The sequence below is a fragment of the Aspergillus heteromorphus genome (genome assembly GCF_003184545.1).
Source record: "Aspergillus heteromorphus CBS 117.55 chromosome Unknown BO70scaffold_13, whole genome shotgun sequence".
In the NCBI taxonomy this organism is placed as follows: Eukaryota; Fungi; Ascomycota; class Eurotiomycetes; order Eurotiales; family Aspergillaceae; genus Aspergillus; species Aspergillus heteromorphus.
In genome coordinates, this window is record NW_020290418.1 from 489010 (window position 1) to 511128 (window position 22119).

Sequence of the window (22119 nt, forward strand, 5' to 3'; positions counted from 1 at the left end):
GGCTGCGACGGCTGCCCACAACGCCCGGCATAGTTTTCTCTCGAGAGCCCCTCCTCGTCGGGGTTCTCCAGCAACGTTCCTCCTCACCCTCTTCTTGGTACTGCCTGCGCAGATATCTGGCGTGTTCGCGTTCTGCCAGTCCTCCGGTCGCAGTGTGATCCGTCTTTTTCCCCGAGATCACACCACCGTCGACGTTCCTGCGTCTTTGCTGCTACTCTTCTGCCCACTTTATATCTGTTTCGCGCGTTCTACGTGATCTGAACAGGCATCATGTCTGACAAGCTTACCAGGTATGACCCGCCAAATCCACCTCCGTGGACTTTTTTTTTTCTTGAAGACTTCTGAGCTAACGGATCGATGTGTCTAGAGTTGCTATTGTCAACAGTGACAAAGTGAGTTTTTTTTATACCCCGCAGCATACCCTGCCACCACCACACTGGACGCATCAATATTTACTGAGACGTATTGCTTCTTCCGTGATAGTGCAAACCCAAGGTATGAGGATCCTCTGCTATACTTCGCATCGCCCAACCCGATTTTTCTGACCCGTCCCCCGTCATAGAAATGTCGCCAGGAATGTAAGAAGTCTTGCCCCGTCGTCCGTACGGGCAAGCTCTGTATCGAGGTCTCCCCCGAATCCAAGATCGCCTTCATCTCCGAGCGCCTCTGCATTGGTTGTGGTATCTGCCCCAAGAAGTGCCCTTTCGGTGCCATCCACATCATCAACCTGCCCACCAACTTGGAGACTCAGGTCACACACCGTTATTCGGCCAACAGTTTCAAGCTTCACCGTCTGCCCATGCCCCGTCCCGGACAGGTTCTTGGTCTCGTCGGTACCAACGGTATTGGAAAGAGTACGGCGCTGAAGATTCTCAGCGGCAAGCTTAAGCCCAACCTTGGCCGTTTTGACAATCCCCCCGACTGGGAGGAGATCCTCAAGTACTTCCGTGGTTCCGAGCTGCAGAGTATGTATAGTCGGATCGATTCGAAGACACGACCTAACGCGCTACAGACTACTTCACCAAGGTGCTGGAGGATGACCTTAAGGCTGTCGTGAAGCCTCAGTACGTCGACCAGATTCCTAGAGCCGTCAAGGGCCCGGTCCAGAACGTGGGCGCCCTCATCAAGGCCCGTGCTCAGCTGGACAACATGGAACACATCCTGGACACTCTTGGTATGAAGGTCCTACCTTGTGCGGGTTGCTGCCATCATGCTAATCATGCGCAGAATTGAGACAGGTCCAGGACCGTGATATCGGCCACCTTTCCGGAGGAGAGCTTCAGCGTTTTGCCATCGGTCTGGTCTGTGTCCAGAAAGCGGATGTGTAAGATGGCCTAGATCCTGATCTACTCGATTGATACTGACGACAGCTACAGCTACATGTTCGACGAGCCTTCCTCCTACCTCGATGTTAAGCAGCGTCTCGCCGCCGCCCGCTCCATCAGAGAGCTTCTCCGCCCCGACGACTATGTCATCGTTGTTGAGCACGATTTGTCCGTGCTTGACTACCTCTCCGACTTCGTCTGTGTGCTGTACGGAAGACCCGCCCTCTACGGCGTGGTCACTCTACCCGCTTCCGTCCGTGAAGGTATCAACATCTTCCTGGATGGTCACATCCCCACCGAGAACTTGCGATTCCGCGATGAATCCCTCACTTTCCGTCTGGCCGAAACTGGTGACGACTTGATCGTCAACAAGAACCGTGCTTTCCGCTACCCTACCATGGAGAAGACGCTGGGTAACTTCCACCTTAAGGTCGATGCCGGAGACTTCACGGATTCAGAGATTATCGTCATGATGGGAGAGAACGGAACCGGAAAGACCACTTTCTGTAAGATGCTGGCTGGTGCTGAGAAGCCCGACCACGGCGCCAGCGTCCCCCGCCTGAACATCAGCATGAAGCCCCAGAAGATTACCCCCAAGTTCCAGGGAACTGTCCGTCAGCTGTTCTTCAAGCGTATCAAGGCTGCTTTCCTGTCGCCCCAGTTCCAGACCGATGTCTACAAGCCCCTCAAGATCGACGACTTCATTGACCAGGAGGTGCAGAACCTGTCTGGTGGTGAATTGCAGCGTGTCGCCATTGTCCTGGCTCTGGGCATGCCCGCCGATATTTACCTGATTGACGAGCCCAGTGCTTACCTCGACTCCGAACAACGTATCATCGCTTCCCGCGTTATCAAGCGTTTCATCATGCACTCCAAGAAGACCGCTTTCATCGTCGAGCACGATTTCATCATGGCCACGTACCTCGCGGACCGTGTCATTGTGTTCGATGGTAAGCCGTCCATTGATGCCCACGCCAACACCCCCGAGTCTCTGGTCACCGGTTGCAACACCTTCTTGAGGAACCTGGACGTCACCTTCCGTCGTGACCCTAACAGCTACCGTCCTCGTATCAACAAGTACCAGAGTCAGATGGACCAGGAGCAGAAGTTGGCCGGCAACTACGTAAGTGCCGTCTGTACCCTCCAACTCACACAACACATGCTAACCCATCATAGTTCTTCCTGGAGAATGAGAGCTGAAGAGGTTGTTTTTGGCAAACATGACCGCGTGCCTCACAGACGTGATGGCCGCGACTCGAACCAGCGACGAGACCGACGTCGCTGGAGATGGAGGTACCTTCGGGTAGTGGCGTTTTTCGGCGTTACCAAGGCCTCTGCAGCTCCGGGTAGGCGCCGCCGCCATGGCGTGCGCCTTGCTGGTGATGTGGGTGAAGCTTTGGAGGAGGACGACGACGAGGAAGAAGACGACATACTGGGCTAGGGGCAGTGGGGTACCTTACCTTCTCCAGTTAACCCTCCCGGCCCAGATGTCGTCGTCCATCGTCAACTCTTCCAAGCCCATCGACGCCTGCACGTCCGATAATTGTCATCTTCACCTGCTTAAGGGGTGAGGACACGAAAACTCGGCTGTTAGATTCGGTATGTTTAGGGAATGGTTTGGTTGGCGCAGTCATGTGGGAGTTTTCTTTTTTCTTTTCAAGTTTATACTAAGATGTCCCATGGTTCTTCACGACATGAATGGTCCACCGACGACGGGTTCGGTGAAAAATAGCTGGTGTGGTCGAGTTAGGTGACCACTGCTTTTCAAAAGATTCTGAGCACATATGTTGTTTTGTTAGTGCATGTTACCCACCGTATATACTATCCTTCCCTTGTTGCTCTGCCGTGGATACGATGTAGACCGTACGTAGAGAGGTGATGCCGAGGTTATCGTTCACGGAGTTCTTTTTCTCTTAGACTGTGTAAATTAATCAACTGCCGCTCAACCCCACACTGATATCAAGCAAGGCAAAAGTGACATATGACTGACATTGCACAATATGCTTCGTGTAGCCAATTGCAAGACAGGCGGCTGCTGTACAACTCAAATCATACCTACCACAATTTGCACATGGATGGAGTACAGGCATTAAATTCTGGGTATTCCAGATCAGGTCTACTAATCTGTGTATTTAGTTCGCATGTAACCATGGATTCTTGAACAGGAAGTGGACTTTGTGCATATTATGGAGAACGAGTCTCTCCCTCCGCGTCTAATATGGAACAAGTGCTATCATTATCAGATCCTAAATTTTCTGCACCATCATCAGATAAATAATCAGTATGTACAGTCTGATTAGCTCAGTTTCTAAAGTTGTCTATACTGTTGATTGATAGTAACTCTCCATCGCTTATTCCAGAAACTTTTGTTCGCCATCATATGATATATATGTAGACTGTACTGCGTAGTACACCACCCATGAATTCTTTTAATGCATGGCATTATCCACTAAAATAAAATCCCTGATATAAGGCATACCGTGCTGCAGGGTCTGCGCACAATCCAGAATCTAGACTCTTGGGTATGTGCAATCACTGCGAGTACATATTTTGTATCTGCCTAACCTGGTAACTACCCTGCAGGGCGCATGTCCGCTGTACCAGACTGTACTACAGTACGACTGCCACCGCCCGCCAGTAGAAATCGAAACATCCTACTGTGTATACGAAAATACCTTTCCATCAGCCTTGTTATCCCAATCATCAACTTATCATTCACCAATTCCGAAGATAGTGCTTACAGCACACAACACACAGCACAATTGCCAATTTACTTAAGTCAGTCATCTGACAAGCAGAACCTGATCTTGGCGTTCTACCCACCTCACACTCACCTTCACCTCATCTGACTCGCCAACCAAAACAAAAAAAAAAAAGAAAGAGAAAGAAAAGAACACAATTCTGCCAGCCCAGAGCCATGGAGCGGTGTACACTACACTATACCACACCCTACAGCTCGAATCAGGCAACCAACCCGTCCCTGCCGAACCAAACCGAGGATACTCCGTCCGCCCCGGAACGGGAAAACTCGCGCACCGACCGGCCAGTCGTCCCGCTGCGCTGCGCTGCGGAAATCGGAGCTCTAGCCAAACTTTCTCCGTTCTGACACTATACTTCGTACTACTATGCGATTATAGCTTCACCCGGACTGGACTCAGGTCTATTCAGAGAAAAAAACAAATGAAACAAGCTTCATGGCAGGGTCCTAGGGCATCTCAAACGGTTCGATGGGTGGGTGGTTTTATCTAAGGTGCCTAGTATCCGCTGTTACTGTTACACGGTGCCGGCTGGGTGCACAGGCAGGTCTGTGTTTGTGTTTGTTTCTATTATTATGATGATGGTTGTGGTGGTTGTGGTGGTCTGGAGTGCCACGGCCCCTGTGAGGTGGGTTTCGGAGAACCCCGTTAGTACGAGGATGAGGGTTGAAGACTACCACAATATGTAGGTACGGTAGCGTCTGACTCTGATGCTCTCTCTGGGTGGTTATAGAAACTAAATACGAAGCAGTAAGGTAGATACTCCGCAGGACTCCGTGGGATTCCGGACTGGGTATGTAGTTGGACTGGTTAGTAGACTATGATAGAATGTAAGACCCAGCTAGCCAACTCATTATTGTACAAAGTACTATTTACCTACTCGTCTCAGTACAAATTCTATTGCTATTTCTGATTCTCTTTCAATTGTTTGCCCATCCCTCTTCTGTCTGTTGTAGTTAACTACGGCAGGGTCTGCTTTGTAATCGGGGAACAGCCAATCCGACCCCAGGGGACCAGCCAACTGCGGCATTAAAACTTAAAAGGGCAAAACGGCACACAACACCCTGGGCGGAGAATTGCAGGGGACCCTGAAGGGGGCTGAGCCAGTGAGCCGTGCCAAGCGGGTTACGTGATGTCATGTGTTTGGCTGGTGGGCAAGGGCGGCAGCCACTGGGAGGATCGCATTGACTAATGGCAGGGGGACGATGCCCACTCAGGGTCTCCCCTCCCTGATGATCAAATAAAGGATGCCTGTGAGTGGGGACCCGCCGTGGAGAACAGGGTCCGTTAGCGCCGCTTCTTTGTCTCATCAGATTCAATCCCAACAACACCATCACAATACGATGTGGGTGGGTTGCTTCCAGCCATCCTGGCACTCGGGGCTCCCGGATACTCGCATCAGACCAAGCAGGCCTGGCGGTGCTGGTGTTCTATTTTTACGGCGGCAACCCTACACAGGGCGACATGGCAGCTCAGTCCAGTCTGGTCCAGTGACAGTCAGCAACTCAACTCACTCACTCACCCACTCACACCCCGGCATACTTAGTCGCGGGAAGCATGGCCCGGGGGGTTCCGTGGGAAGCGCATATTGGGGAAGCGGGTCCACCGCGACCCTGGGTAAGCAGCATGTACCGGTAGGTACTGTACCTCAAGCAACGGATCATATTAATAGCAAACGAGAACCGAACCCGAACCCGACCCCGAACCCTGGACGAGCAACTGTATCCCACTTGGCGGTGACTTTTCCGGCGAATTCTTCCAGCAGTAGGGACGGACACTCCTTTCTTATACCCTAGGGATGAAGAAAGGATATGACACGTAGCGAGCTTCCCCCGGACAATGGGGAGACGCGAGGAGACTGCTGCCCCTCTGGGCCATGGGGTGTCACCATGTCTCACTTGAATTGGAAGCCGGCAAAGCTTGGTGCATGAGTCGAGCCAATAACACTTGCAACTCCCCCCAGCCCAATTGGTTACGGCGGCGCATGTCAAACCGGGGGTCCGAAGGAGAATCCGCTTTCACCGCGGAGAGGAAGAACTGGAAGGGGAAGGAAGGAAAATTGGATATTGAATAATGCGGTGGGATGATGTACATTGTATTGGATGCACCCCCATCACCCTCACACCTGTCACGCTGGAGCAAGGCGTGGTAATGAACAAAAGGCCTGAAACACTCAATATATCCCTGTGGCTTGGACCTTTAGGCAACTGATCTGCCGGGGTGGGCTGGGCATTATTGGGCCCGCTGCCCTCCCTGAAGCCCCAGTGCGTCTCCTCGATCCCCCATCCCATCCATCCTCGCTCACCCGGGTGGGGAACACAGACGGTTTCCAGGCCGCAGTAACCACACATGAGACACTCTCGACCACTCAGTGCACAGCGCTGTAGCAAAGGGAATTGCCATTTGTAGCTACGGTGCCCTCTGGCCCGCCGACTGTGCAACGAATGAGCTCGCTTAGACTTTACACAGGTCAATTATATAATCGGGGCCCCTGGTGGTACGCGCTCGTAGCAAACGCATGTTGGACAAGAGGCACTCACCTGCTGTCCATCTTCCTCTCTCTCTCTCCCTCCCTCCTCCTCTCTCTCTCTCTCGTCCACCGTCGTCCCATTCCAGTCGTTCCAGCTTCGATTTTATATCGATATTTGCCGTTTCTTTTGGACCCTGATACCCACCAGATCTAGATTGCGTCTGTTTAGCCGCCTTCCCCAGTTAAATCGCATTCCCGGCTCATTCTTTATCCCTCCACAATCGCTGCCGACCAACCCTGCGACAGATCATGAGCAGTCACTCAGCCGGTGTGGGACCTGGCCATTCGTCCGCTGACTATTCTCTGCATGAGGAGGTAACTACTAGATAGACAACATTCGTTGCAGCGTCCCCCGTTCGCGGTGTCCGGAGGTTAACCCGTCTCACCAGCAGGAGTACCACCCGCAGCCACAGCACCACCAACATGGCGTCACCCTTCGAGATCCCGCCGAAGCCCACCTCGCTCGGAGTCGCCCCAGCATCTCCAACTCCTCTCTAACGGAGGAACAAAATATTTACGACCCCTCCCGATCCGCCTCGTCCTACAGTCTCGATGATCTCCTCACCACCCAACCCGCATCCGCCGAGGCCAATCTCGGGCTGTTGTCCCCGTTCGCAACGCCCCCGACCTACCAGGCCAACCCAAACCCAGAGCTGGCAGCTGGCTCGCCGCTTCTGACCACGGGCGCTGATTGGCAGAATGAAGGCTGGCGCAGCAGTCAGGTCTTCAATCCCGGAAAATTGCAACGATCAGGCACGCGAAAGATCAGACTGGTGCGCGGTTCGGTTCTGAGCGTGGATTATCCTGTGCCGAGCGCGATCCAAAATTCAATTCAGCCGATTTACCGAGATGCAGAAGACGCATTTCCCGAGGAGTTCACCCACATGAGATGTGTGTACTACATACCCCGGCAGGGATTCCCGGCCTTTCGCGGTCTGTTCTGCTCGGAGAAATTATTGATTACTGACCATTGGTAACTAGATACGGCCGCGACGTGCGATCCGGACGAGTTCACCTTGCGCAATGGCTACAATCTGCGACCGGCCATGTATAACCGCCATACGGAGCTCCTTATCGCAATCACCTATTACAATGAGGACAAAGTGCTCACGGCCCGAACCTTGCATGGCGTCATGCAGAATGTAAGGGACATTGTCAACATCAAGAAGTCGGAGTTTTGGAATAAGGGAGGCCCGGCCTGGCAGAAGATCGTCGTCTGTCTGGTCTTCGATGGGATTGACCCGTGCGATAAGCCTACCCTCGATGTGCTGGCCACAGTTGGAATCTACCAGGAGAATGTGATGAAGCGCGATGTTGATGGCCGGGAGACCACGGCTCACATCTTCGAGTACACGACCCAGCTGTCCGTCACCCCATCTCAGCAGCTTATCCGCCCGGGCTATAGCGACGACAAGGAATTCCCGCCGGTGCAAATGATCTTTTGCCTCAAACAGAAAAACAGCAAGAAGATCAACTCCCACCGATGGCTGTTCAATGCGTTCAGCCGCATCCTCAACCCGGAGGTCTGCATCCTGATCGACGCGGGAACGAAACCCGGCCCCAAGTCTCTACTCGCCCTATGGGAGGCCTTCTATAACGACAAGAACCTAGGGGGTGCTTGCGGTGAAATCCATGCGATGCTGGGCCCCCGATGGGAGAAGGTGTTGAACCCGATCGTTGCGGCGCAGAACTTCGAATACAAGATCTCTAATATTCTGGACAAACCGCTGGAGAGCTCTTTTGGCTACGTGAGTGTTCTGCCAGGAGCGTTCTCTGCTTATCGCTATCGCGCGATCATGGGTAGACCGCTGGAGCAATATTTCCACGGTGACCATACCCTATCGAAGAAGCTTGGCAAGAAAGGTATTGAAGGGATGAACATCTTCAAGAAAAACATGTTCTTAGCCGAAGACCGCATTCTCTGCTTCGAGCTTGTCGCTAAAGCTGGGTTTAAATGGCACCTTTCTTACGTGAAGGCCTCCAAGGCTGAAACTGATGTCCCCGAACGCGCCCCCGAGTTCATCAGTCAACGACGCCGCTGGCTGAACGGGTCCTTCGCGGCCGGGTTATACGCGATGATGCATTTTGGACGAATTTATAAAAGTAGCCACAGTCTGCCGCGCATGTTTTTCTTGCATATTCAAGCGATCTACACGTTTTGCAATACCGTTATGAGTTGGTTTTCGTTATCTTCCTACTGGCTCACCACCTCGGTCATCATGAACCTGGTGGGGACGCCCAGCGCATCGAACAAAAACAAGGGCTGGCCGTTTGGAAACACGGTGACCCCGAAGCTCAATACCGTCCTTCAGTACGGGTACTTGGGATTTCTTGCGCTTCAGTTCATTCTCGCTCTGGGCAATCGACCCAAAGGGTAAGCCCCCTCCCAGTCTCCCCCCTCACCTAATCCACACATCTAACCACCCCCCTCCAGCGCAAAACTATCCTACACAGCCTCCTTCATCTACTTTGCCATCGTGCAAGTATACGTCCTCGTCCTATCCTTCTACCTCGTCTCTCGCGCGTTCACCGGCGGCAACCTCGACTTCGACCTTGACCACGGCGTTGGGGCCTTCCTTGCCTCCTTCTTCTCCTCCGCCTCGGCCGGAATTGTCCTCGTCGCCCTCGTCTCCACCTATGGCATCTACTGGATCGCTAGTCTCCTCTACATGGACCCCTGGCACATGCTCACCTCTATCTGGGCGTACATGGCGGGCATGACATCATCGATCAACGTGCTGATGGTCTACGCCTTTTGCAACTGGCACGACGTCTCCTGGGGAACTAAGGGGTCCGATAAGTCCGACGCGCTGCCCTCCGCGCAGACCAAGACCCAGGGCAAGGAGCAGGAGCACTACATCGAGGAGGTGGACAAGTCGCAGGCTGATATCGACAGTCAGTTTGAGACGATCGTGAAGCGTGCGCTCGAGCCCTTCGTCGAGGAGGAGGAGGACGAGAGTCGCAGTCTGGATGATTCGTATAAAAGTTTCAGAACGAAGCTGGTCTTGTTGTGGACTTTTTCTAATGCCTTCCTGGCGATTTGTATTACGAGTGAGGGTGTTGATAAAATTGGGTTTACGGTATGTGCTACTTAACACCTCTCCTTCCAAACCCCCTCTCTTCCCTTCCCTCCCTCCTCTTCGATCAACTCAATTTTCCGTCCGAACCCTTGCTAATCATACTCATAGAATACTTCCACCGTCCGAACAAGCAACTACTTCCGCGCCATCCTCTGGGCCACGGCCGGCTTGTCCTTCTTCCGCTTCCTCGGCGCCCTGTATTTCCTCGCCAAGACGGGCGTCTTGTGTTGTATCTCCCGGCGCTAGAGCGACCTACCTACCTCCTTACATACATACATACACTCAATATCTACAGATGTATATCGTCTGCTGCAGATAATGGATGTCACGCCGAACATGAATGCAGCGAAGCGGGCCGGAGCAGAGCAGAACGGGGAGGATAGGATAGGATAGGATAAGTTACTGGATTAGAGACATTTCATTGTAGTATCTTTCTCTTTCTCTTTTTCCTTTTCTCCTTTATTTCTTTGGATGGATATGGATGAGTGGATAATGTTGTACATGATTGAAGTTGAAGCTGAGGTTTGATCTCTTTGAATAAGATGGAAGATGGAACCGGGGGTCTACATACATACATACATACATACTAAGCTTAATATCATAGTATCATAGCATCCTAGAATCACGGGTAAGCCCATCACATTATCCATCCCACAACAACTTCCTCAGAACATCTAGATGTATTTGGTGGTTGTGAGTGTGTATGGATAGTTCCCTCTTGCTGGCAGGAGGGTTACTTATCAATTGTGGTTCGAGCCCAGCGGCAGTAAAAAGGTCTTCTTTTTTGGTTCTTTTTTTTTTTTTTTTTTTTTTTTTTTTTTTTTTTGGACTTGCAGACCCATCTATCTGCAGTTTATCACCATCCCCCGTTTCTCTTGCTTGCTTGCCTGCGGATTTAATTTCAGTACGGGCTCCCGAAAGGGAGATGATAATAGATGATAATAGATGATAAAGAAAGCTAATATACCGAGTACCTACCTACTTCCCATATCCGTGTGGACTGGACGGGCTTTCGCTATTGGGTCTTGGGTCAGGGAGGGGCCTTGTGTATGTATAAGTAGGTAGTAGATCTACATGCTCCAGTCATGCATGCTAGGAGATTGATAAACAAGTGAATCAACCTTCCCTCTACAAGAAAATAATACTTTAGTGAGTGAAATAAGCCGAATCGCTTCATGGGGTGTTTGTTTGCAGTTCGTCAAGCTAAAGTACCAAAGAAGTAGTAAGGTAATAAGTTACTAGAAGATATATCATCCCATACCATCCATCCATCCATCCATACATAGCATAGCGGCCAAGAGCGATAGATAGAGAGATGATCATCTAGGTATGGAAATAAATAACATGCCCAAGACCGATGGACAGATCTGATCTAGTCCTCCTCGATCTCGCCCTCCTCGCTGCCCGAGTGGACAGCCTTCTCCTCCTTGGTGTCCTCGACGGCGGGGGGCGTCCGCTCGCGACGGTCCCTGTCCTTGCGAGCCGCTCGACTGCTCTCTCGCTCCCGACTGTCACGGCGGTGCCGCTTCGCGGACCGGCTGGCCACGCTCTCGGTATCGCTGTCGCGGCGGCGACGACGGTCATTGCTGGTGGTGCTTCGGGTGTCGCCGCCGTAGTCGAGTTCGTCGCGGTTGCCGCGGGGGTCTCCGCGCGTGCGGTAGAGGCGTTCGCGCTCCTCTTCGCGCCCGCGGCGCTCGCGCTCGTAGTGGCTGACGGAGCGGGTGCTGCGTTCTCGGTCCCAGTCCCGATCGCGTTCACGTTCACGTTCGCGTTCGCGGTCCCGATCCCGCTCGCGCTCCCGGTAGCGGTCTGTGTCTCGTTCGCGGACGGGCGACAGGCCGCTGGCTTTGCGGTAGGACCGTTCGCGGTCGGCCATGGCTTTGCGGCGGTCGGCTTCGTAGGCGTCGGGCTCGGGGGTGCGACTCTGGCGGCTGGAGGCGCCGCGCCGCTCGCCGCGGTAGGACGGCCCGCTGCGGTGGTCCCGGTCCCGGTCGTGGTGGCCACGGCGACTGCCGCGGTCTCGGTCGCGGGCGTCGCGGTCTTTCTCCGCATCTTCTTCCTTCTCCTTGAGGCGTCGGATGACCTTGTCGAAGGCTGCCTCCCGCGCCTCGTCGGACTCCAGGGACTTGTACTCGTCAAATCGTTCGATCTTGGGCCGCACCTGTTCCCAGGTGTCGGTGGCGCGGATGGGGGGGTCCAGACGCTTGATGCGGGAGCGTAGGGCATCGATGGCGCGACGCTGATGGCGATCTGCTGCGTACTTTTCTTCCTCGCTCCGTCGGACTGCCTTCTCTTGGACGCGGTGGAAGATCAGCTCCAGGATTTCGGGGTCAATGTTGGCCGTGCGGCGGTCGCCCGACACAACTGCGCTGAACTCCTCCAGGGTGGTCTTGGGTGTAACTTCGAAGCGTTTGTCCTAGGAAGGAATTAGTGGAGATTGAGAGGAAGGATTTGGGTTACTCACATCAAGTACGTCCAAGACATCGTTGCGCGGACCGCGCAATGACCGCTCCTCCTCCTCGACGATGTCCCACAGGAGATCCAGGGGTGATGATCCCGAGTTACCGAGGATCCCAAGATACCGGGGGTCTTCGTTGATCAACGGGTAGATATTCATCCACTTGCTGCCCGCCTTGATCTTGCCCTGAGACCGAAGCTCCTTCAAAAGATCGATGAATTGCTCACGGGCATGGCGCTCCTTCCTTGCCTTGGCGGCCTTCTGCTGCTGGCGCGCATCGTTGAAAGCCCGCTCGAGCGACTTGATGTGATTTTCAAAGGCGGTCAGGATGTCGGACTTGCTCAAGCTTCGGAACTTGTCATCGCTCTGGACCTTGTCATTGGACTGGATGATGGCGTGCGCCTCGGCCCAGCGGGTGTAGGGTTCCAGGTTCAGGGAGTTCAAGATAGTCACCAGCTCATCCATGGCGGCCTTGCGCTTCACCGCTTCTTCTTCGACGTGCCCCTTCTTCAGCTCGATGATGTACTCCTCGAAGAGCTGGCGTCTCTCGCCCTCATCGTCGGTGGACCGGAAGATCGTTTCGCCCTCGATGATCGGCCGGATGGTCCTCCAGCGGCTGTAGTGCTTGATTTCAGGGTGCCGCTTCAGCATGGTGTTGAAATCTGCTCTGAGCTTAGCGAATCTTTCTTTCGCCCGGTCCTTTTCCTGCATGCGAACCTCGACCGCATATTTCTCAAATGCTGCCTTGCGGTCTCTGGGGTCTTTCAGGGCCCGATACTGGGGGTCCTTGATGGTCTCGCGCATGGTCTGCTCCCAGGTCCAGTCGGGCAGCACGTTATGGCGTTTCAGCATCTTCATAAACGCGCCTTCCGCCTCTTCGAGGGAGCCGTACTCGGGTTCCTGTGCGCCTAGCATGGGAGCCGCCATGCCGTTGGAGTCCATCCCGCCATAGCCTCCCCGTCGGTCGTTGTAGCCTCGATCGAAGTCGTCGCGGTCGCGGTCACGGTCGCGGTCACGGTCACGGTCACGGTGCTGGGGGTAAGAGGGAAACGAGCTGACGCCACCGGCAACAAAAGTCGGAGCCCTGGGATATGTTAGCCTAGCTGGCGCGGGAAGCAGGACAGTATGACTTACGGCATAGAAGGGGGTTGAGCCGTTTGAGCCTGTGCCAGAGCATTTTTGTAAACATCTGGCATCTCCCAAGTGCTTTGCTTGGTTTCAGTGTTGTACCAGTATTTCCGACCCCCCTCAGCAGTGTACTCCTTGAATGGCTGGTTTGCCAACGCGCGCTAAAACAAGACATGCTCATCAGTATGTGAGAGCAGACAGCTGAGCCAGCGACCAGCGACCGGCGACCGGCGACCGGCAACTTACCTCGACGGGCGTCATCATCTCGACGGGCTTGGCCCATTGGGTCGCCTTGGTTTGGACATTGTAGTAGTAGACTCGACCCTCGGCGTTGCGGGCCTCCTGCCACAGGGGAGCAGCTACAGGCGGGCCGTTCATGGGATTCATCGTGTCGATGCAGAACTGCCACGGCGAGACAGGCAGCAGTTGGGATGCGATGGAAGAAGGCGGAAAAAGTAGCGTTGGAAGAAGCTCGCCGGCGATGTTCCTGCGCTAGAGCTGTTTGCCGTGTTTGCACCGTCCCTGTAACAATACATACTATACATACAGTTACTTACAAGCAGTGAGGGTGAGACACTCCACCGGCCTCTTAATTAGAATGCGCCGAGGGGTTCGCGTCGCTTCTTCTACTTCCCAGCTTCCTTCTTCTATCCTTGCCCCCCCCCCATCCTACTCCCTCTCCCCCTCCTCATCTCTCCCACTCTTACCACGCTCTCTTTCTCATCCTCACTCCCCGCGGAGCATGCGGCTGTTGCTCTCGCCATGCCGAGTCTCGACATCCCCGGGGAATTCCTCCGGCATGCTGTTCTAGATACCGTGGTCCCGCATGCTTCAGATGTCGACCTCGAAGCCGCGCTGACGTCCGCGCTGGAAGGCGGCGCCGACAACCTCACCGCGGTGCTCTCGCATATTCCGCAGCGCTCGCTACTGTTCTTTGGTACGCCATGACCTGTCAGCTCGCCGAGCTCTTCTCTTACTCATCGACAGCCGCATACAGATGAGTTCTGCGCCGCTCGCATCGTCTTGCGCCTCTCCAATTGCTCGCCCTCGAGCTTGAAACACCACCTCCCTCATCTCGAGATCCGTCTAGACGCCTTCGCCATTGACCCCGCTGAGACTGTCGGCGAGAATCCCACCCCGACGAGAGATCTGGTCTTTTCAGGGGTCATCAGCTCCCAGGAGCCGCTAGTGGTGGTGAACGAGTTCGAAGGGGACGCCGGTGGCGGGAATCATGTATACGTGATCTGGAGCATCGAGGCCTTTCTTAGTACGCTGCCGCCTATGTTCTGCATCCAAATGTGTTAATAAGTCCCAGAGCGCCCCCGCATACGGATCCAACACCCGTCGCTCCTCTTCATCGCCGCCGCTAGCCTCAACCCAGCCAACTCGCGACAGCCAGGGTCGCGTGGCGACGACTACCTCCCGCCTCTAATCCCTGCGTCGACCAACATCCTACAGCCCTTCTCGTCCGACAAATCCCTGAACCAAAAAGATCCCTTCCTCCCTGCGTCCCGCCTGCTGCGCGTGGTCCCCGCGAAACACAGCGAAGACCCCATCTACAATGTCCAGCAGCATTCCGGGCACCCGATCCGCGTGGTTCCTGCCGCCAGTGCTAGGATCCGCTATTCTCGACTGAACGCCTATAGCGGACGGCCTACGACGGTCGCGAGTCTGGATTTTGAGGTGACGCCGTTCCTCAATTGCGATGTCACGTTCGATAAGGCCGAGCTCAGTATGTCGGACGGGACCATCGAAACCCTCTCGGCCGCGACGGGGCTTGTCCCGCCCATCCGATGCCTCCCCCGGGATGATATTACACTCGTCTACAAGCTGACACCGGACTATGGTCCAGGCGCCAATCCCTCCACCACGGTGATGGTTAGTGTGCTAGATATCTCGTTGGAGGCGGTCATCCACCTGGCAGACAATTGCAACCCGCGGATCCTGATGCAGTGGCGGACCAATGTCGACTTTTCGATGGTGCTCAACCCCACCTACGGGGGACCGAGTCAGGCTTTGCAACGAAACAACCGCCCGGCCAGTCTTCCTATGACCCCGAGCCAGAGCAACGTGGCGGGCGGGCTTCCACCAAACCGAAGCTCCCTGCGCGAGAGAGCGTATTCGACCACGGACCTTGGGGTGTCCGTTTCATTCACCGGCCCTCCGCGGGTGGAAGTCGGGAAACCCTTTTCCTGGGGCGTCTTCATCGTGAATCGGTCCTCCGCGTCGCGCAAGTTCTCCATGGTGGCCATCCCTCGTCGGAAGCGGCCGGATCTCCGGGGGCATACCGCCCGACCGTCGTCTTCGTCAATGGCGAGGCGTCGAGAATCCCAGGTGGCCGAAGCGGTGACGGACGATAACATCATTCATGCCCTGCAGAAGAGTGTGGCCGGCCAGGAAGCCGAGCTCGTGTCTTTGAGTACCGATGTCCGGGCTGGGTGAGTGCTGCGCTGTTTCTTTCTTTGTCCTCTTCACTAACCTGTTCAGTCCCCTTTTGCCGGGCACCTGCTTTTCGACTGAGTTGAAGCTGCTTCCGTTGGCGGTTGGGGCGCTCCGGCTGGAAGCGGTGCGTCTGGTGGACGTGAATACGAACGAAACGATTGACATCAAAGATCTCCCGGATATCCATTCCTTCGATCGGAAGGGGACGCCGACAGAGGCATCCGTTTGAGAAGTGAGAAAATAGCTGTTATGATTGATCCAATGCCGCCTACGATACAAATCCATAGATATGGCTGTTTTGATGACTGGGGAGGATTCAGGGTGGACGTATATACGCCGTACGAGACATCAATGCATAAACTCTTAATCTCCACAGTCCAGTCCAGACGCCCGGTGGGTAACCCGCACCCGCGCGGTGGACCGGAGTGTACCGTAGTGTACCGTAGTTGGCCAGGAGTCATTCATCCAATGCAACTGCAACGGCAACTGCAACTGCAAATGCAACGGCAGAGTTTGCAATGATCAATATGCAATAATGCGCCAGTGTCTATCTAGAAGTAATGCAATAAAGCGGCCAGAGGAGGGGCGGCAAACCCTAAGGGCGGCGACAGGCGGAGAAGGCGCATGGTCACGCGAGCGGATTGGCTGGCGGGCGGCCACAGGATGACATGACTGCTGCTCCTGCTGCCTCTTCTTCATCTTCCTCATCTTCACTACCTCAGCCTGCTGCTGCTGCTGCTGCTGCTGAAGGGGCCCTTTGTCGCTGGACGATCCTCTTTCATCCATCCCCGTCATCCCGACCCCGACACATCGCCTTTCAAACCGACCCAACTGTGGTGGGCATCCGCCAGAGCCCCCGACCCGTCGCCTGTGCGCCCTGCCGGCCTGTCCTTTGCGTCATCCAGTCGCCGAAACCGCCAACCGGGCTTTCTTGGCCTCGCCTTCGCCTTCGACGGTCTCCCTCCCTCCCTGCTTGCCTGCCCTCCCATCCTCGTCCCATCACCCCGTTCCGCCCCCCTGGCTTCGCCATGTTCTCTACTGGCCGTCGACGCATTCTAGATGGACTCAATCGGAGGTACATCTACGGCCGTCTGGTATGTGAAACCAAGACTTGATCCTGCCACTCCCCGGCCCTCTCTTATCTGTCCATCCGTCGTCAAAAGTACTTTTCTTTTTTTCTCCCTCATCTCCGGTGTTCCAGACCACCACTGACTTTGACCCTCCCTTCGTGCTTTGCTTTACTTTAGCCATTGCTCCACGCCATCATCTTCCTGATCGAGATGGCGGCTGCAATGCGGCTTGCCGCTAAGTTTAACTCCTACTATGCGGAGAAACCGGGTATGTTGGATCGAATCAACCCCTTTTATTGAGTTACTGGGGGGTAGCTAATGGGATGGGTTCTTCGCCTCTAGTCCTGACTACGATGGTCACCAACGCGGTAAGCGCTGTCTACATTCTTGAGTGATTTGGGGATACCGTCGATTGACTGGACGGCGTGGTAGATTCTCGGTGGCATCGCAGACACGGTGGCACAGTTGATCACGGCCGTCAGGGCGAGTGCCGGACGCAGGCCCCCGGATGGTGGAGACCTCATCTCGATTGAGATTCACGAGCTTGACAAGAAGAAACCGCCTGCTCTGGGTGAGCTGGGCCTTGCGAGACAGCTGGTGTCGCCGTTCGATTTCGAGCGCCTGACTCGCTTCATGTCGTATGGCTTCTTCATGGCGCCGGTTCAGTTCCACTGGTTTGGGTTCCTGTCTCGCACGTTCCCGCTCACTAAGAAGGCCCCGTCCATCCCGGCCCTGAAGAGGGTGGCCGTGGATCAGCTCATGTTCGCTCCGTTCGGTAAGGAGTCATTCGACCGGAATTGGGGGGTGTCGCTAACGGTCTCCAGGCCTGGCTTGCTTCTTCACGTTCATGACGGTGGCCGAGGGTGGTGGCAGGAGAGCGTTGACGCGCAAGTTCCAGGACGTCTACCTCCCCACTCTCAAGGCCAACTTTGTGCTGTGGCCGGCTGTTCAGATCCTGAACTTCCGCGTCGTGCCTATCCAGTTCCAGATTGTAAGTCCCTGGCCGAGAATGAACCCTCTACGCGCAATACATGCTAACATGGCTAGCCGTTCGTGTCGTCTATCGGTATCGCCTGGACCGCGTATCTGTCGCTGACCAATTCGTCGGAGGAGGAGTAAGGGTCACCGGGCCCGTTGGTTCTCAAAAGGTGTTCTGTCATTGCGTCGCTCATTTCTGTACCTGTCGTTCCTTATCTGGCTGCGTTGTGTATGCTTACCGGGCGTTGTACATGTGCTTCTGGGACTTGGTATTCTTCCTCTATGGGTGTCTGGATCATCTTCGCGTGGTTACCGGAGTCATTGCGTTCGTTCCTTATTGATAAACCATGTCGACAGAGAATACACCGTGTTTCGGGTTAGTGACTGAGGGTCTTGACTCCTGATCCTGTGCTAGAGTACTCCGTACGTAGGCGGGGCATCGGTAAGACAGACCGACCCGATGGTCCAGCTGGACGAGAAGACCCGGAAGGTGGGCTGATAGAGATCCGAGGCTATGGGGAGAGCGGGCTGATGTTCACCCCTGAGGCCGGGGGGTTCCGCGGGCAGCGGCCGGCAGAGTGACATCAGTCCCGCAACAGCCCGAGTGTCTCTGGCTGCCAGTCTGGCCGAGTGAGTCTCACCGGCTGCCCCACCAGTCGTGACCAGCCCCAAAACAATCCACCGCCCGCTACCCCGCCGCTGCCCTCACCGTCGTCCTATTAAGTAGGCATTTTTCCAATTGCTTCTCTCTCTCTCATTCTCTCAATCCTCCCCATCACCCTCCCCATCACCCCCTCAATCCCCCATCCACCATGTCTCTCAGCAACAAGCTCCCCATCACCGAGGTCGACCTCAAGGACAAGCGTGTCTTGATCCGGGTATGTCCCCTCTCCGGAGCTTGAATAAACCCCCCCCTCCACCACTCTCCATCCACCAAGCTAACAAACAACACCAGGTCGACTTCAACGTCCCCCTCAACGCCGAGAAGCAGATCACCAACAACCAGCGTATCGTCGGTGCCCTCCCCACCATCAAGTACGCCATCGACAATGGCGCCAAGGCCGTTGTCCTGATGTCCCACCTGGGCCGTCCCGACGGCAAGAAGAACCCCAAGTACAGCCTGAAGCCCGTGGTTGCCGAGCTTGAGAAGCTCCTCGGCCGCAGCGTCATCTTCACCGAGGACTGCGTCGGCCCCGAGGTCGAGGAGACCGTCAACAAGGCCTCCGGTGGCCAGGTCGTTCTGCTGGAGAACCTGCGCTTCCACGCCGAGGAGGAGGGCAGCTCCAAGGATGCCGAGGGCAAGAAGGTCAAGGCCGACAAGGACCAGGTCGCTGAGTTCCGCAAGGGTCTGACTGCCCTTGGTGATGTGTACATCAGTAAGCCCTCTTTTTACCATCAATCATAACTATATACTAACCAACATGCAGACGACGCTTTCGGCACCGCCCACCGCGCCCACTCCTCGATGGTCGGCGTGGACCTCCCCCAGAAGGCCTCCGGCTTCCTGGTGAAGAAGGAGCTCGAATACTTCGCCAAGGCTCTCGAGAGCCCCCAGCGCCCCTTCCTGGCCATCCTCGGTGGCGCCAAGGTGTCCGACAAGATCCAGCTGATCGACAACCTTCTCCCCAAGGTCAACAGCCTGATCATCACCGGAGCCATGGCTTTCACCTTCAAGAAGACGCTCGAGGGCGTGAAGATCGGGAACAGCCTGTTCGACGAGGCCGGCAGCAAGATCGTCGGCGAGGTCGTCGAGAAGGCCAAGAAGCACAACGTCAAGATCGTCCTGCCCGTCGACTACATCACTGCCGACAAGTTTTCCGCCGATGCCACCACCGGCACCGCCACTGACGCCGAGGGCATCCCCGACGGCTACATGGGTCTGGACGTCGGTGAGAAGTCCGTCGAGCTCTACAAGGAGACCATCGCCGAGGCCAAGACCATCCTCTGGAACGGTCCCCCGGGCGTCTTCGAGCTCGAGCCCTTCGCCAACGGCACCAAGAAGACCCTCGATGCTGTCGTCCAGGCTGCCCAGAACGGCACCATCGTCATCATCGGTGGCGGTGACACCGCTACCGTTGCCGCTAAGTACGGCGTCGAGGATAAGCTCAGCCACGTCTCCACTGGTGGCGGTGCCTCCCTCGAGCTCCTCGAGGGTAAGGACCTCCCCGGTGTTTCCGCCCTGTCCAGTAAGTAAATCTGAAAAATATCATCTCCCGTGATTCGGGCGTTTTCCCTCGCGTCCTATATTATACCATATGAAAAGGACTGGCCGCCGTCCCGGGTTAGGATTTGATTTGAACAAGAGGCCTTGTAGATACCGTTCTGCGTCCGTCTGTCCGTCTGTCTGTTAGATAGATAGATAGACGCGTGGGACCTATCTATCTACATATCTCAACGAATGTAATGTACCAGGATGAATGAAATAATAATCAATCAAGATGCGCTTTCCATTTTCCAACTCATGTTTTCTGTTCCTGCTCAATCCTCTGTTCAACTTCCACTTCAATATACACAACGCAAGCCTGGCAGAATACCTCCTGATGTAATCGCGAATTAGGAATAGAGATGGGTCCGAAACTGTGACATGGCTTGGCTTCCTGGCTTGTGTGTGTACCCATCCTACTTAGGCATTGCATTCCACCGTGTACATGTGTTAGATAGGTTGAGTTGGTGGGGTAGTCTGCAGTCTGTAGTGTGGTATGATATATGATATAATAGAATGAGATGAGAATATGGAGTAGATGACACGGATAAATGTTCAGGCTGGAATCCTTCTTGATGACTTTGCTGGTTGATTGGCTGGCCTGTAGATGGGTGGGTGGGTAGGGAGATGAGTAGGTAGGTAGGTAGGTAGGTAGTAGGTAGGTAGGTAGGTGGTGGTGGCGGTAAGAACCCCTTCCGCACGCTTGTATCCATCATCTATCCATCCATTTAGTTATCCATTCGTCGTACAGATCTGTCATCCCGCACATACGCAGACATAGTCCATCCGATAGATAGATAAAAAGACAGACAGACAGACAGACAGACAGACAGATGGCCCCTCTTGTATGTATAGCATAGCATAGCATAGCATAGCATAGCATAGCACACAGCACACCCACTCACACCCCTCAACCACCACCCAGCCATCCACCCAACCCAACAAATCAAATAAACTCTTCTCTCATTTGGCCTGGCCTGGTTTGATCTGACTTGACTGATTGATTGATTGAACTGTTTGTAACTGGATTCATTTCATTTCGACATCTACCCTTGTTTCTTTTCATTCATTCTTCCTTCTTTCTCTTTCTCTTCCTTTCTCTCTGTTCCTTTCTCTTTATTTATCGAGCACCGCCATACCTCATACCCCATACCATATACCACATACACATAATAAAGCCGTAGTGTAAGCGCAATCGTATCCGACACCCCGGGCATTCGTTCGCGCGCGCGTTCATCTCATCCGTTCATCCGCTCATCCGCTCATCCGCATGTAACATTTAACATAAACCGACCCGACCGGACAAAAGCATTAGTTGATTGGTTGGTTGATTGATTGAGGGTGATTAATGGGAAGCTTCGACTTTTTTGAGTTCTTCTCTGTAGATAGATAAATATGTATGTTAGTTTTATGGCATCGCGGGGTTGATGGGGACAGGGTAAAACAGGATAGATGGGTTGGAAGGGAGGGGTGTGTCAGTAGGTAGGTAGGTAGGTGGGTAGGTATTGTTTGAGTGGTGGGCATAGATAGGTAAATGGTTTCATACTCCGATGGCAACACGGGTGAATGGATGGATGGGTGCAGGGGTAGGTAGACGGGTAGATAGACATGTAGATCGAAGGAAAAGATAAGAAGTGGGATATAGCAGAGGCAAAACAGAGACGAAAATAGAGATGGGGGAAACGCACTTCAACTGCTTCGAGAAATCCTCCGCGGCATCATCGTCATCCCAGCTCTCCTCCCACAGGTGGTTGTTGGTGCCGTTGGCAGCGGCAGCGCCCTGCTCGGTTTCTTCTTGCGGCCAGTCTGATGGGGATGTCAGCGCATATTCGTGTCCTCCTCCGTCGGCTTCAGCTTGGCGGGATAGCCATCTATTTGTCTCCCACCACCTGCCTGCCCGACTAGCTAGATAGCTAGATGGGTAGCAGGTAGCAGGTAGCAGGTAGCAGGTAGCTGGCACTGAGTCTAACCTTCAACAGGGAAATCCTCAAACTCGTCGTCCTCCTCCAGAACCGGAGGCTTCTGTGGTTGGGGCTGCTGGGTGGGTTCGGCCTTGTTGTCGGAGGTCTGGGAGGGATTCGACATGGTGGGTGGTTGTTGTGGTGATGGCGGGGAGGGGAGGGAGGAGGGGACAGGTGGCTTGGAGGAG

General features: G+C 54.6%; 8 protein-coding genes across 8 annotated transcripts; 6 read left to right on the forward strand and 2 right to left on the reverse strand.

The window, feature by feature from the left end:
* Window positions 1-1380: 1380 nt before the first annotated feature.
* On the forward strand, window positions 1381-3659 carry BO70DRAFT_371351 (P-loop containing nucleoside triphosphate hydrolase protein; the record flags this gene model as incomplete). The annotated part of the gene is made up of 2 exons (XM_025544794.1): window positions 1381-2275; window positions 3640-3659. The coding sequence occupies 2 exons, from the start codon at window positions 1381-1383 to the stop codon at window positions 3657-3659; spliced, it is 915 nt and encodes a 304-aa protein (XP_025399200.1).
* Window positions 3660-5219: 1560 nt separating this feature from the next.
* On the forward strand, window positions 5220-5988 carry BO70DRAFT_42287 (uncharacterized protein). Its single transcript, XM_025547573.1, has one exon. It carries the CDS (start codon window positions 5329-5331, stop codon window positions 5875-5877), a length of 549 nt encoding a protein of 182 aa, XP_025399201.1. The 5' UTR covers window positions 5220-5328; the 3' UTR covers window positions 5878-5988.
* A 930-nt stretch (window positions 5989-6918) lies between these two features.
* On the forward strand, window positions 6919-9937 carry BO70DRAFT_353004 (chitin synthase C; the record flags this gene model as incomplete). Its single annotated transcript, XM_025541817.1, has 5 exons — window positions 6919-6926; window positions 6958-7502; window positions 7593-8985; window positions 9046-9691; window positions 9800-9937. The coding sequence occupies 5 exons, from the start codon at window positions 6919-6921 to the stop codon at window positions 9935-9937; spliced, it is 2730 nt and encodes a 909-aa protein (XP_025399202.1).
* Window positions 9938-10871: 934 nt separating this feature from the next.
* Window positions 10872-13693, reverse strand: BO70DRAFT_315396 (snoRNA-splicing protein PRP40). Its single transcript, XM_025540307.1, has 4 exons — window positions 13524-13693; window positions 13284-13438; window positions 12156-13233; window positions 10872-12107 (listed from the first exon to the last, which is right to left on the reverse strand). The coding sequence occupies exons 1-4, from the start codon at window positions 13662-13664 to the stop codon at window positions 11064-11066; spliced, it is 2418 nt and encodes an 805-aa protein (XP_025399203.1). The 5' UTR covers window positions 13665-13693; the 3' UTR covers window positions 10872-11063.
* A 246-nt stretch (window positions 13694-13939) lies between these two features.
* BO70DRAFT_315398 (TRAPP trafficking subunit Trs65 domain-containing protein) lies at window positions 13940-16088 on the forward strand. Its single transcript, XM_025540308.1, has 4 exons — window positions 13940-14214; window positions 14275-14544; window positions 14593-15715; window positions 15765-16088. The coding sequence occupies exons 1-4, from the start codon at window positions 14040-14042 to the stop codon at window positions 15946-15948; spliced, it is 1752 nt and encodes a 583-aa protein (XP_025399204.1). The 5' UTR covers window positions 13940-14039; the 3' UTR covers window positions 15949-16088.
* Window positions 16089-16492: 404 nt separating this feature from the next.
* BO70DRAFT_429465 (Mpv17/PMP22 family protein) lies at window positions 16493-18326 on the forward strand. The gene is made up of 6 exons (XM_025548071.1): window positions 16493-16813; window positions 16967-17057; window positions 17132-17157; window positions 17222-17564; window positions 17614-17780; window positions 17837-18326. Exons 1-6 carry the CDS (start codon window positions 16748-16750, stop codon window positions 17906-17908), a joined length of 765 nt encoding a protein of 254 aa, XP_025399205.1. The 5' UTR covers window positions 16493-16747; the 3' UTR covers window positions 17909-18326.
* Window positions 18327-18547: 221 nt separating this feature from the next.
* Window positions 18548-20408, forward strand: pgkA (phosphoglycerate kinase pgkA). The gene is made up of 2 exons (XM_025543280.1): window positions 18548-19143; window positions 19195-20408. The coding sequence occupies exons 1-2, from the start codon at window positions 18648-18650 to the stop codon at window positions 19959-19961; spliced, it is 1263 nt and encodes a 420-aa protein (XP_025399206.1). The 5' UTR covers window positions 18548-18647; the 3' UTR covers window positions 19962-20408.
* Window positions 20409-21315: 907 nt separating this feature from the next.
* BO70DRAFT_396725 (proteasome regulatory particle lid subunit SEM1) lies at window positions 21316-22055 on the reverse strand (the record flags this gene model as incomplete). The annotated part of the gene is made up of 3 exons (XM_025546642.1): window positions 21316-21349; window positions 21659-21776; window positions 21941-22055. The coding sequence occupies 3 exons, from the start codon at window positions 22053-22055 to the stop codon at window positions 21316-21318; spliced, it is 267 nt and encodes an 88-aa protein (XP_025399207.1).
* Window positions 22056-22119: the final 64 nt, after the last annotated feature.